This window comes from Phocoena phocoena, chromosome 19 (assembly GCF_963924675.1).
Source record: "Phocoena phocoena chromosome 19, mPhoPho1.1, whole genome shotgun sequence".
Classification (NCBI taxonomy): Eukaryota; Metazoa; Chordata; class Mammalia; order Artiodactyla; family Phocoenidae; genus Phocoena; species Phocoena phocoena.
In genome coordinates this window covers 6,899,291-6,913,405 of record NC_089237.1, presented here as the reverse complement: position 1 = coordinate 6,913,405, position 14,115 = coordinate 6,899,291, and the positions used below count along the sequence as shown (strand labels likewise).

Below are 14,115 nucleotides of genomic sequence, written 5' to 3'. Positions count from 1 at the left end.
TAAGTGACAGCGAGCGCAACTTGTACCGAGCGCGGGGCAGGTTTGTCCTTTGTCCAATCATCTCCGAGATTTGAGGGTGGGGGAGGGGAAACTTCCCTAGACCTTCCCTGACCAGGAAGAGGGTGGGTTTAGGCTGAGCAGGGGCCGCCTCAGCCCGTCGTGAAGCCGCAGGATGCTTGGCACTCCAGGAAGCCAATAGGAGTGAAGAGGCCCGTTTGAATTGGCCAATGCCGCCGGGGCGGGGGCGGGATTTGTGAGCCCTATAAAGGCCGCGGTCCGGTTGGCAAACAGCGGTGGAGGCTCTTGCAGCGGTCGCCGGTTCTGGGCTGTGGGGGTACTCTACGCTCCTCAGACCTGACCCTTTCAGCTCTCCGCTCCCGCGCCAGCCTACCTCGCTCCTCGGCGCCATGACCACCACCACCACCTTCAAGGGCGTCGACCCCAACAGCAGGAATAGCTCCCGGTGAGGCTCGGGGGCTCGGGGGCGGGAGGGCCGCTGCCCAGGGGGCCAGGCGGGTCTGGCGGCAGGTCGTCGGCGGTAACGTGCCCGGGGCGCTGCTCTCGCGCTCGGCCGGGCGGTGGGGCTCGGCCACCAGCTCCCCCTTTGTGCCGCCGGCTAACCTGACGCGCCGGCCCCGCCCGATTCCTGCTCCTCTTCCATTCATTCCTTCCCTGGAGCTAGGGGCTTGGGAGGGCCGTGGCCGCTCGCGCTCGCAGCGCGGCGGGTTTTCGTTAGTCGGGAGGTGCCGAGAGGGTTCGCTTTCTCCCTTTTGTGGCGTGACTGGCTCGGCCCCAGGGCGGTGGTCTTGGGCCCCGGGTGCCCGGGCAGCCCGCGTGGCACCTTGATCCGGCCCTATTGTCCCACCCCCGCCCACGCGCTCGTGCCTCTGGCCCGGGGCAGGTGGTGGCCCCGCGCCCGGCGTGGCGGTCAGATCCTGCAGCCGCAGCGATCGGTCCGGCGGGCTCCTACCCACTCGGGTCCGCCCGGCAGGTGGCATTTGTGTTCGGGCGGGGCTGGTCGTCGCGACCCTCACCCCCGTTCAGGACCCAGCCGTCAGCCCTCCGCGAAGTGCCTCCCCCTCTGCTAACAAAGGAAAGACCCCTGCTCCTTCCCCTCCCGCGCCCACCTCCGAACGGGAGGGGGAGCGAGTCGTTCCGAGTGGGTTTTCTGCGCTCAGACCTTCGGACCTCGGTGTTTGCAACCCACCTCTTTCGCTTCCCCCTTTGACGTATGCAAAATGAGTTCACCTCTGGCTGCGATTCCCCTGCCGGAGGAGGTTTCCTGTTCTTGGGCGGGGCCGGAGACATCCATTGTCTCTTCCGTACTATCTCCACCTGCGTAGCCGGGGCGTTTCTGGCCACTCATGCCACTGCATTTGGGGAAGGGGGCCCTGGGCACGGTGTTTGGACTGGGAGGGTCCCTCTTCCAAGCCCTTGCCTAACTTGGTGGAAGGGTTTGGATGCGGTGGTAGATGTCTACATTGTCTCGGCTAAGTGCATGCACGCTGTTCTTTAAGGTGGGATACAGGCATCTCAGGGATGCTGCTCAAGGCGTGGAGGAAGCTTAGATTCCACTTTTTCTGAGCATCTCTTCTTCATTGATCATGACCTGAAGTCATGTGTGGCCAGCCTTGGGGGTCCTGGGCAAGTGGCACAAAGGGAGCCATTTTGTGGGGCTAAGAAGACAGCCGTGAAATAGCAGTGTCTCACAAGGGTTGGAGTCCTTGGGGACAAAAAGCAGGCCTCAGCAGTGAGTCTTAGGAGGGAGTGTTGGAAATGACATTCCTTTTCAACTCATTCCTTTCCCTTTCAAAATGTAGAAAAGAATGGGAAAGATTTAAAAAAATAAATTAGTGTGTTACTGGGAGGAAGGGGAACTTGAGTAGGATAGACCTAGGAAAACACTGGTCACTCCCTCTTCTGTTGTCATCCTTCCAGTGAGATCATTTTTTTTCAGAGGACACTGGAACAAGTTGAACGTCGGATTTTCATTTTGTGCTATGAGGCCAACTTGATGCTGGTCATACTGTAGTGATTGGAATGTGAACATTTACACATTATATTAAAAATCTGAGGTTTAGTCCTTTGGGGTTGAGTGCAGTTTAGTGCCTCGCAGAGGATTCAAGTAGCCAGGTCAAACGAACCCTCGCCTCGCAGAGGATTCAAGTAAGTAGCCAGGTCAAACGAACCCTCGCCTCGCAGAGGATTCAAGTAAGTAAGTAGCCAGGTCAAACGAACCCTCGCCTCGCAGAGGATTCAAGTAAGTAGCCAGGTCAAACGAACCCTCGCCTCGCAGAGGATTCAAGTAAGTAAGTAGCCAGGTCAAACGAACCCTCGCCTCGCAGAGGATTCAAGTAAGTAAGTAGCCAGGTCAAACGAACCCTCGCCTCGCAGAGGATTCAAGTAAGTAGCCAGGTCAAACGAACCCTCGCCTCGCAGAGGATTCAAGTAGCCAGGTCAAACGAACCCTCGCCTCGCAGAGGATTCAAGTAAGTAAGTAGCCAGGTCAAACGAACCCTCGCCTCGCAGAGGATTCAAGTAAGTAGCCAGGTCAAACGAACCCTCGCCTCGCAGAGGATTCAAGTAAGTAAGTAGCCAGGTCAAACGAACCCTCGCCTCGCAGAGGATTCAAGTAGCCAGGTCAAATGAACCCTCGCGCTAGCTTTTTGATTTGTATCTTTGACATGTGAGACATAAATGACTTTGGGGTCTGCAAAATAAATGTTTTAATTCGCCTGTTGTCATCAATTTCCCTCCAATATTGTAATGTCAAGACTGTAGCATTTTGTCTTTTATTTACTTCCTACCTTTCCTTCTTGTAGAATCTCACCTATTTCTCTTAAACTTCTTTTCTCCAGTAACATTTTCCTGGCTCCATAAACACATTATAAATTTAGTTCGATAGGGAAGGAATGACCTGCAAAGATCATACAGCAACTCTGGGACTTAAAGAGAGAAGAAAGAAAAAGTAATTTTTTGAAAATTGCTATCCGCAGTACATGGACACATTTTTGTTGAGCCTCGGATGTGTAATCCTGACCTAGTCATATGCATAGTTCAGAAAAAACAGCGGGATCTTAAAAAATAAAATTGAAATAATTTCTGTCTTATGATCCAAATCCTTTGTTTGGGGATGTCTCGCTGTTACAAATGGGCTCTCCAACACTGACGTCATCGGAGTAGGTAGTACCTGCTATTGCAAGAGGAACACAGACCTTTAAAAAGTTGCTCCGGTCAGAGCTTTGACTTTCTTTTGAAGCTGGTGATTGGGTTCTAGTGTCTTTTTTTTTTAAGGCAAAAAAAATTTCCTGGCCCATTAGGGTTCTGAAGATTTTCATCTTGCTGAAATAATTCATGAGAATTTAATTATGATAGTAAGGAAAATCATTCTAATCTCTAGGGAATGAAGGGGATGACAGTGAAGCAAGTTAATTTTGTTTTTTGTTTTGGGATCTTAGTTCCCCAAACTGTGCCTCATCCTGTGGAAGCGTGGAGCCCTAACCACCGGACCACCAGGTTATTCCCTGAAGCAGGTTAATTTTGATTATAGTATTTCAAGTGTGTGTTGATTTGAGGTACAAATGATAAAAACCTAGTCACTTCCAACTTTAACATAAGAAAATGACTATTAAGAATTTATAACATACCTTTAATTATGATTTAAACAATTTAATTAGCAAACCTAAAATTATAAGAGGTATGCCTGAACACATTTATCTTAATTCATATAATGAATTTAATCTAACTGGATATTTAATATCTGAGACTTAGAAACAGTGGGGTTTTTAATGTTTTACATGTTATAAAAGCGGGTCTTCCCTGCCTGCACGGGGAAAATAATGAAATTTTAATTTAGTATAAATTGAGTACTGAATTTTACTATGGACACAGACACGAATATTAGATTTAGGGGAGGATGCTAGAGGATGTGTATAAGAAATAGCTTCAGTCTAAGGCTAGAAAACAAGAAAAGCAATCAGAGCACCAACCACATAGGTATGTAGTTTAAAGAGAAAAATGGTATTAGAGTGGTTCCCCTATTTCAGCACTTTGAGCATGTCTTGTGTGCCTGTCAGGGAGAGAGGATTTGGGATTTGGCCCCATCTCTGTCACTTAACTAATGCTGGGCAATTTATTTAGAACTTCTCAAGGCCTGACTTCGTTCTCTTAAAAAATGAGGCTATTTGCTGAACTAGACAGAGGAGAGCCAAGCCCAGCTGGCACCTGATTTTTACATTGATAAATGGTTTAAAAAGGCAAGAAGAAGAATCTTTCATGACTTATGAAAAGGACATGAAAATCAAATTTCAGTGTCCAGAAATAAAGTTTTATTGGAACATAGCTGCACTCATTCGTTTTTGTGTTGTCTATGGCTGCCTTTTGTGCTACGTGATGGAGCTAAACAGTTGCAAAAGACCAAACGAAGCACAAGCCAAGAATATTTACTATTTGGCCCTTTACAGAAAGAGCTGGTGACCAGAAGAAGGGTGTCTAACATGCTTTCCTCTCAGTGTCCTACTTGTCATTCTTCAGGGTCATGGAGGGCTCCATGGAGGAGGTGGAGGTTTAAGAAATGGGCTGGATTTTGAAATAGTCGCCAAGGAGAGGGTGGAGAGTGCTCTGGGCAGGAGAAAATATGGGAGTAAATACTCCAAGGTGGAGATAAGCCAGAACAGTTCACTGAACAGTGAAGAAAGTGGCCTGACTGGGTTGGAGAAGATGGTAAGAACTAGATATGGTTGAGAGGCGAAGTTTGTCTCGATTTCCTTGTGTTCTGCTTAGGCGTAACCAAGCCTACGTCTGCAAGTGTTCTTGTACATATGTCTAATTATCTACTTAGGATAACTTCTGGAAGTAGAAACGCTGGTTCATATAAGATGCAAACTTAAACATTTGATACGTTTTATCAGAATGTTCTTTAGAAAGTTTGTGCAAATTTATATTCTCACACTTTAATTCATGCTGGAAATTGGCATTTTTTTTCATCTTTACCAGCCTAATAAGCAAAAAATATATCCTTTTGTTTTAAATTTCATTTATTTGCTTGTGAATTTAAATTTTCAGTGTTTAGACGTGATCCATATTTTTTAATTGTCTGTTTACCTTTTGTCCATTTTTCTCTTGATTTTTTTTTTTTTTTTTTGCGGTAGGCGGGCCTCTCACTGTTGTGGCCTCTCCTGTTGAGGAGCACAGGCTCCGGACGCGCAGGCCCAGCTGCCATGGCTCACGGGCCCAGCCGCTCCGCGGCATGTGGGATCTTCCCGGACTGGGGCACGAACCCGTGTCCCCTGCATCGGCAGGCAGACTCTCAACCACTGCGCCACCAGGGAAGCCCTCTCTCGATTTTTAAAATTATTTTTAAAAGCATTTATATTACCCTTTGTCAAATGTGTATTTTTGCCAAGTTTAATCTGTCCATTTTTCATGGTTTCTGGCTTTCATCTTGTGCTTAGAAGGAAAGCCCTTTTCTTCAAGACTAGGACCATATTCGTACATGTTTTCTTCTAATATTTTTGTCTTAGGCTTTAAATTGAAATATTTGACCTAGCTGGAATTTATTTTGGTAAATGAAGTGAGTTAAGAATATATATTTTGTTTCTTTAATCAAAATGACTAGCCAGTTAACCCAACGCAGTTCTCCCTACCGAACTAAATAAAATACTGCAGTGGTGGTCTTTTTTTTTTTCCCCCCTGCACCGTGTGGCTTGCAGGATCTTAGTTCCCCGATCAGGGATCGAACCCATGTCCCCTGCAGTGGAAGTGCGGTTCCCCAGTGGTGGTCTTTTTGAGAGAGAACTCTGTCTTGACAGAGTCCTGAGGAGAAACTGACAAAACCCCCATTGTAGTAGAAGTTGATAACAGAAACCTCAGTAATTGATAAACCATATTTAATAATCAGTAGATCTGAACAACTCAGTTACAGGCTTTATCTGGTAGACACATAGCATATTGGCAGATACACATTCTTTTCAAGCACATATATAGAAGATTTACAAAACTGACCACATCAAGCCATAAGGCACATCTTATCAAATTTCAGGGGAACATGTCACACAGACTTTGTTGTCCGTGTGGTAATGAAAAGCTGGAAATCAGTGAACTAGAAAGACCTTATGTTTGAAAACTTGCAGAGCTGAGTTTACAAATGACAATCGTATTTATTTGGAAACTTGAATGAAATGAACACCTTCCTAGAAAAATGTTTCTTACTCAAAATGATTTAATAGAAAAACAGACCCCTCTGATCACCAATAAAGGAAGTGAATCTGTAGTTAGAAAATCTTTCCATGAAACCATCTCCATTTTCTGTTTTGAGTGGTGACAGGACAAATTCAATTGAGTTTTTCCACAGAGGGGACAAACTGGTCAACCTGTGTCAAGAAGATCTGGAAATGTGAATGTGCTGTATTTCCTTGTCAAACAAAACAGCTGTAGATGGTATCTAAAGGTGCATGGATATACAGCATGCCATGGGGTCCTAAACTTAATTTCTCATTGACTGTCTCCTTGTGGCTGATCACTCATGATGATTAGTGAGAACAGTGAGGTACAAGTGTATAAACAGGGCTTGTGAGTCATGCTGAGACGGGAGAGACTATTACCAGTCTTCCTTGGGCTTCTAAATTGGTCAACTTTTATATGTATATTCTTCCATTTTAAAAATTTCGTTGAAAATAAAAATGGAACCCTTTTTTTTTTTTTTTTTTTTTTTGGCTGCGCCATGGGGCATATGGGATCTTAGTTCCCTGACCAGGGATTGAACCCGAGTCCCCTGCATTGGAAGGTGGGTTCTTTACCACTGGACCACCGGGGAAGTCCCCCGAACAGTTTTTTTTTAAATAAATAACAAGATGTGCTTCTCAACTTCTTTGCAAGTGTCCAGCGGAGCCTGATAGACAACATCCATTAGGTTTCTGCCTTTTCCTAAAATGGGACGCCGAGCAGCCTGCTATGGGTGCTCTCAGGCCGTTTCAGCCGCCTTGTGTGATGCGCAACCTCGCCACAGATACTACAGAGCGGGATTTCATACCTTAACACCCAGCACTGAATTTATACCACGATGAAATCAATTCCTAATTTTCCCATTAGCAGCTCTCTTTTGTGTGTGTGTGTGTGGGGGTGGGTAGGTGGAATGAGTGGTTGAGAAAAATGAAAGGTGTTTGAAAACAAGTGTGCCAAGAAATGTTTTGATCTGATCTGAAATCGTTGTTTTGCCATCATTCCTAGGGTTTTGCGGCCTCCAGGTGGTGGATCCAATTTTTCATTAGGTTTTGATGAACCAACAGAACAACCCGTGAGGCGGAATAAAATGGCCTCTAGCATCTTTGGGACACCTGAGGAAAATCCCCCTTCCTGGGCCAAGTCGGCAGGTACTGTTAGTATCCGTGAACCCTGGTCAAAGGGACGGACCCAGCAGAACCACCACAGCTGGTTTTGTGCCGATGAGTAAAATCTAGCTTAATCATGAGAGACAACAATTAAAGCTTGTCATGGGAGGAGAGACGAGGACTAAGAAATGGGAAATGCTGGGAGTCTGTGTAACGGATCAGAATAAGGACAACCGTCAGGCTGGGTTATTTAGACCCTCTGTAGAACTTTTAAGCCGTCATTCCCTAACACTGTTAGCTCATGCTGTAGTATGAGACTAACTAATTAAAGTGTTTTGCTTTAGGTCTTTCCATTGTATTCCTTAAGAAAGTATATTTTGATTCAGGTGCCAAGTCTTGTGGTGACCGGGAAGATTCTGAGTCATCTGGACCCCAGAGAAGTAACTCTTCTGAAGCAAACCCAGGAGACTTCTTAGATCTGAAGGTCAGTGTGACAGTGTGGGGAGAAAGACAGGCTTTGAGGTTTATACAGTTGAGAAATTAATTCCACCTGCCCTGCACCAACCCCCTTGTACTGAGACCTGCCACTGGAGTTTTACATAGAGGTAGTTAGGAAAGGCACTAACCATACTGGTGATGGAAGACTGACAGTCAGTCAGAAAGGTGAGTCAATGGGATCTTGGTCTGTTCGTATGTCTCTGCTACCACTAGGATTAGTCTCTGTCCTTCAGTATTGATTTTTGAAACAGGATCACTCGTACTCCATGTGTATCTCACACATAGTAGCATATCTGAGCTCAAGGACTGTTTTAGTTGTTGGCAGAGGTTGCCCAGTTGTTTTGAGCTGAACTCCAGGAGGCTGTATACCATGGTGTTACCATTCTTTGTCTGCAGGTGATCACGGCCTGTGAGCCCCAGGTATGTGTTTGGAAAGCCTGGTAGGATGTCCCCCTGAGTAGGGACCTCAGAGCACATGGAGGCATCAGCCATCTGGGTGTGGGGAGACCTGTAGAAAGGCTTTGGAACTGATGGAGGCCCTTCAACAGCTAGATTAGGAGAAAGGAGGGGGGAGTGAAAGGACAGGTTTACCAATTTTCTGATAAAAGATCCTCTGAAATGCGAATTGATACAAGGTCATCAGCGTAAATGTTAAGGTCTTTTGGTGTTCGGGGCACGTTACTGGCACCGGGACAACTTGTCCAGCAGCATTTCTGTGTAGCATTGTCCCAGGGTGAATAAAGTTTGTTTACTGTAATGGCAGCGTGACCCTGAACTTGACTACATCAAAACAAAACTTCACATTTGGCTTCAAATAGACAGTAGCGTCTCTGAACTCTGTTTTTCTTTGTGTGTGGCAAAATTAAAATCTGAAGTAAATTGTTAATTTTTTTCTTTTCCAGGGAGAAGGTGATGTTCATGGTGAGTACTTCTGAAAAAGTATCACAACTTCTGGTTCTGTAAATGTTAGAATAGACTGGAATTTGTATTCAAGTCATGTCTTAGGGAAGGAGACTGGGGAGTGAACCTGGCTTTACCCCAATGCCAGCACCCTCTGGGTGGAGAGGAAGGCAAAATGAAACTGGAAAGCTAGCAAGCGTGGCCACGTTTGGTATCGGCCAGCAGTGAGAGCAATGCTAGAAACGTACTAGAAAGGAAAACCACTGGAGAATCCTTTAAGAACAGACGGGCGTTAATCAGGTTGGTATTTGTTACACTCAATGAGAGCTTTTTAGTAAAAGTCTCTAGCATTTCAAGTCAGCCCTCAGCATTTAATTTAGAAAATTTGTTTGATTTTATACTGAGGTGCTGTAACCCTGTGATCTCGTGAATGATGACTTAGCGGGCCGGTGAAGTTTTCATTTAGCACCCATATCACCAATTACATGTGGAAATGAGCTGTAATCATTTAATTATTTAAAACCTTTGAAGTGCTTATTGGCACTTCTTCAACAAGCGCCAGAGAATTGCCGGCGCGTGTGATGAGAGGTTTACGCATGTCGGCCAGCAGCAGTCAGGTTAAAGTTGACTCAGTGACATGCAGCCGTCACAGGGCGCCCTGATCTAGGAGGATGAAGCCGCTTCCTCAAGGCCTTTTTCTGCCATTACAATTTGTGAGTCAATCTTCCAGGGAAACAGAAATGTTTAATGAGAATCACATTCCCCTTCTGTCCTCTCATCGTTTCTTGCTGGGCGTGACGGGAGGAGAATCTTCTGAACCATGGAGCATTACCTGGGTTTTTCCTCCACGGACAGATTAGGTTCTCACTGGACTGAAGGTGTATTAGTTATTGTTCCTGTCCAACTTGTTCCATTTAAAAAGATTGTTCTAGAGGTAAAGAAAATCTAGGCTTTTTGATTCTGCTGCTTTTCATATTCTGAAGTACTTCCAATGTCAGACCTTGTTTAGCAAGCATCAGCTAATCTTTCACTAATTTTGGCCAATGGATATAATGAGAAATTTGGGGAGCCCAGAGAAGTGAGGGCCCTGAAGTCAGGAAAAGATAAGGCATTTGCTAATGATTAATTCTCCCCCCGACCCCCAGCTCAGCGTTGCAGATCCTTGAGGTGAATGAACAGCACAGGCAGCTGTACAGTGCAGGTCCTTCCTTTTTTTCCCCAAATGATCATCAGTTTTGCCACCTGATTATTCTGTGTTCCTGACTGCTTCTACTTTCAGCTCATTTGTCATAAAATGACAAGGGCATAATCATTCAGGACAGGTCTGGTGAGTGAAGGTCGACCCCAGTTCTGTTGGCAATTTCACTGCAAAGCCAAGCTGTTCTGCTCAGTTGAAATAAAACATATTTTGCTTGGATATATTGCCATCATCTTTTGGGTAATTAAACACAGGAATGGCTACAGGGAGGACTTTGGAAATCTTGAAGAAAGAGAGAAAAAGTCCAGGAAGTTTATTTATTTTTAAAAGTTTATTTATTTTTGGCTGTGTCGGGTCTTCGTTGCTGCGCGTGGGCTTTCTCTAGTTGTGGTGCGCGGGCTTCTCATTGCGGTAGCTTCTCTTGTTGCACAGCACGGGCTCTAGGTGCGCGGGCTTCAGTAGTTGTGGCACACGGGCTTAGTTGCTCCATAGCATGTGGGATCTTCCCGGACCAGGGCTCGAACCTGTGTCCCCTGCACTGGCAGATGGATTCTTAACCACTGCGCCACTGGGGAAGTCCCTAGCGTTTTTTCTTTTGCAGTCACTCTTGACTTTGATCCAATGGAAACTACCCGTTTAAGGATATATGCTTGTTGGGAATTTCACAAATCAGTCAGGGAATCAATCAAGCAATATTTAGGATATCGGATAATAATACACTAATTCTTAAGACTTTAATGTGGAAAGTGCCAGGTTAACATGATGGGAGTGACTGGGTTAATATATTACAGATCAGTAGCGGGGAGGTAGATTCTTTAATAAATGTCTGTACAACTGGATATTGTATCGTTTAAAAAAAAAATCAACCTCACCCATTAATCATGAAAATGTAACATATAACAGGAATTTAAAAATATTTTTCACCCATCAGTTCGTCAAATATTAAGGTGAGATGGTTATCAAGTGGTGGAAATGGAAAGATGTAGGGAGAGCATACTCTGACACGGGCAGTGGGGTAGAACTTGTATAGCCACTGGGGAAGGTGGTGTGTGATCTGTTCAAATTGAAGATGACAGCTCGTGGCCCTGTGGGCACACGTTCCAGAGTGTGCGCATTAGTTTCGGAATGGTTGGATTAGTTTCAATTTTTTGCTATCGGTAGAGGCTTAATCATATATATTCTGTACATAATATAAAGCAATTATTTAAGCAAGGTGAATCATGACCATGTGTGTAAGTGGGGGTAAATGTCCAAAAGTTAAAAAAAAAAGAAATTGATATTATTTATGTTAAATACAACAAAAACACTATTCTATGTAATTTACTGGAAATAAAATACACAAAATATACATAAAACAAATGGACTAGAGGAATGCACACAACTAGTAGTAGGGCCTCTGTGTATAGGGAGAGGAGACCCACATAAAGGTGGAGCCGTGGTCAGGGACCTAGCGCTTTTAGCTGCGGCATGTGTGTGGGATCTAGTTCCCTGACCAGATATTGTGACGGGCCCCCTGCATTGGGGACGCGGAGTCTTAACCACTGGACCATCAGGACAGACGGGCCTAGAGCTTGTCTGTAATGTTCTCATTTAAAATATTTATGTCTTCATATATTTCTGTAATTTAGAAAGGAACGTACACAGAAAAAGATCTGGGGACAAATACGGCAAAACATTAACAGTGGTTAATTCTGGATAGTGGCTGCCAGATGGTTGGTAATTGTTGGTTTCTTCTTTATAGCTCTAGGCATGGTTTGAACCATCCTCAAAAAAAACCCCAAAAGCCAAAACACTTAGGCTTTTCATCTTCACTGGGAATAGTTATTAGCCTTAATTTCATTCTGTTTTCCTAGAAAACGTAGACACAGACTTGCAGGCCAGCCTGGGGCAGAGCGAGGAGAAGCCTGTGCCCGCTGCCCCTGTGCCCAGCCCAGTGGCACCGGCGCCCGTGCCATCCCGGAGGAACCCCCCTGGTGGCAAGTCCAGCCTCGTCCTGGGTTAGCTCCGTCCGCCCTGAACGCTGTCGTTTCGTTTCTTTGTTTTCTCCGTGCTTGTGAACTGCACAGCTTGAGCCTGACTGTACACGTTTTGGATTTTGTTTCATTAAAAAAGAAGCACTTTATGTACTGCTGTCTTTTTTTATTTTGGAAGAACAGGTTCTCTGTCTGTCCTGATTCCTCTGGGGCTATAGGCCTTGGCATGAGAGTTTTCTAGTAGTAGATTGGAGGGAAAGCTTTGTGACACTTAGTACCGTGTTTTTAAGAACAGATAAATTGGTTTCAAATGTGTTAGAGGATCTTTTGTACTGAGGTTTTTAAAACCCTTTTCTTGTCAGCTTTACTAGGGTTTACCAAGCCTGGATCGGACAGGCCAGTAAACGGTCCACAGGCGCTGTCCCTTCAGGCCCCCAAACAAGGTTGTCTTGACGCTGAGCCTACCTGGTGTTGCCCTAACTTGTCAGTGCCCGTTGCAAAAAGCACCTTCCTGCGCCATATGGAGCGACAGAGGCCTGCGCCCCATGCCTTGCTGCCTGCAAAGCAAAACACAACAAACAACTGCCTTTCATTTCTGAACCTTGAGAAATATTTCAGCCAGATACTAACTTGGCTGGCTGAGCAAAGCCTGCTGCTCCCACGCAGAGGGAGGCTTCGCTGTACGCTCAGACTGACGAACTCCAGGTGGTGAAGCAGGGGTGGGGACCACATGGAAATGGGACTTCCTGGTGAAGGGACCCCCCCCCCCCGCCCCGGGGGCAGTGCTCTTCTTAGATAACTTGAAGCTGTGTGCATGATGCTGGTGCTTGACCATGAAAGAAAGTCTCATCCTTAAAATGTGTTGTACTTCACAATCCTGGACTGTTGCTTAAAGTAAACAATGTACAAATTTTGAAACAGTGTCCTGTGTCATCTTTTTGAGATTGTTTCAGGAGTTCTACTTGCTTAGTTGCTTTTTTCTTTGTTACTATCAACCTTGTTGCCCAATGATTTGATGAGCCATTAAAGTTAGAACACACTAACAAAGGCCCAGAGAGAAGTGGGCTTCTCTCTAAAGAAAGCAGCTTTCAAGTCAGAGAGCACGAGTTCAGAATGCCAAAATGAAAATTAATGGCTCTCTGGTAATAAAATACAGGAATAATATGGATAATTGGTATCCAAAATAATTATTAGCCAATACCCTTTACACTCTTCTACCACCTACCCTCCTGTGCTGGGTGCTAACATTCAAAATTTCAAGTCCTCTCATGCCTGTAGGGTGCTTCTCAATGGTGGGTGGTCAGAGAAGAAGGCTCCAAAGAAAGGAAGGGTCCATGTAGATAGAAGGGGACAGGGTCATCTGAGTCCTCTCAAGCGATACAGGAGACAGAAGATGGGAGAAAGCTCACTAGGTTCTAGGCAGAAAGTTCCAGACCAACATGCTATATTAAGTGTCCAAATTGGGCACTGTAAATCGGCTTTTTAGGTCTAGCTGTGCTACCGACCAGCTATGTGCCTTGGGCTTGTCATTTGGGAGCTCAGTTTCCTGACTTAAAAGTAAGACTTTTGAATGAGGTCACCTCTAAAAACCTTCCCATGACTGAAATGACTCAAACCTAGTGTGTAACCACCAGCTATTCTGACTTACTGGGCATGTCTTTGGGAAGAATAAGGGTGACCATAGGTTGTGGAGGTGTTAAGTGTTTCTCCCTTACTGTGTAAAGTACTTGCAAAATGGAAAATCAACAGCTGTGCTACACAGTCTTTCCAGGTTCACCAGAACAGGTTAGCCCTACCAATCACCTGAGTTACGGTTTGTCATGACTTCAGAGATAGGGAACCTGCACCCTTCTCTCTCAGTAATGGTGGAGCTCCTGGGCAAGAGAGGTCCCTGATTTGTGTCACAACTTGTGACTTGGCTTTAGTTTTTTATTCTGTGAAGGTAAGTGCCTAGCCTAAAGGTGTTCTGCCAGTCATTTTGGTACTATTACAGATTTTAGAAAATCCTATGTAAACATGTTTGCTAAGGGTGTTGAATTTTCCAGTTAGAAAGCTTAGGGTTTAGAAGATGAAGTTGAATGATCTTAAAATGATGACGATGGCAGAAGAATCAGCATTTCGTTGACTGTGGACCTTTTACACAGTTATGTGTCTCAAGTGGCTTGGTGTTTACTGCTGATGTCTGTTCTACCTCTTTAGCATTTTAAAATTAGATCGC

The 14,115-nt window shown here is 45.1% G+C and overlaps 1 protein-coding gene across 1 annotated transcript; it reads left to right on the top strand.

Moving 5' to 3' along the window:
* The first annotated feature begins 298 nt into the window (after positions 1–298).
* Positions 299–12,815, top strand: JPT1 (Jupiter microtubule associated homolog 1). Its single transcript, XM_065896969.1, has 5 exons — positions 299–463; positions 7,228–7,370; positions 7,715–7,812; positions 8,729–8,747; positions 11,778–12,815. Exons 1-5 carry the CDS (start codon positions 408–410, stop codon positions 11,924–11,926), a joined length of 465 nt encoding a protein of 154 aa, XP_065753041.1. The 5' UTR covers positions 299–407; the 3' UTR covers positions 11,927–12,815.
* Positions 12,816–14,115: the final 1,300 nt, after the last annotated feature.

Bases quoted from the DNA above. Each gene is read 5' to 3' on its own strand.
- JPT1 (XM_065896969.1), top strand. From the start codon at position 408: ATGACCACCACCACCACCTTCAAGGGCGTCGACCCCAACAGCAGGAAT. The intron at 464-7,227 runs GTGAGGCTCGGG...CATCATTCCTAG, and splicing joins AACAGCAGGAATAGCTCCCG to GGTTTTGCGGCCTCCAGGTG. The intron at 7,371-7,714 runs GTACTGTTAGTA...ATTTTGATTCAG, and splicing joins TTCCTGGGCCAAGTCGGCAG to GTGCCAAGTCTTGTGGTGAC.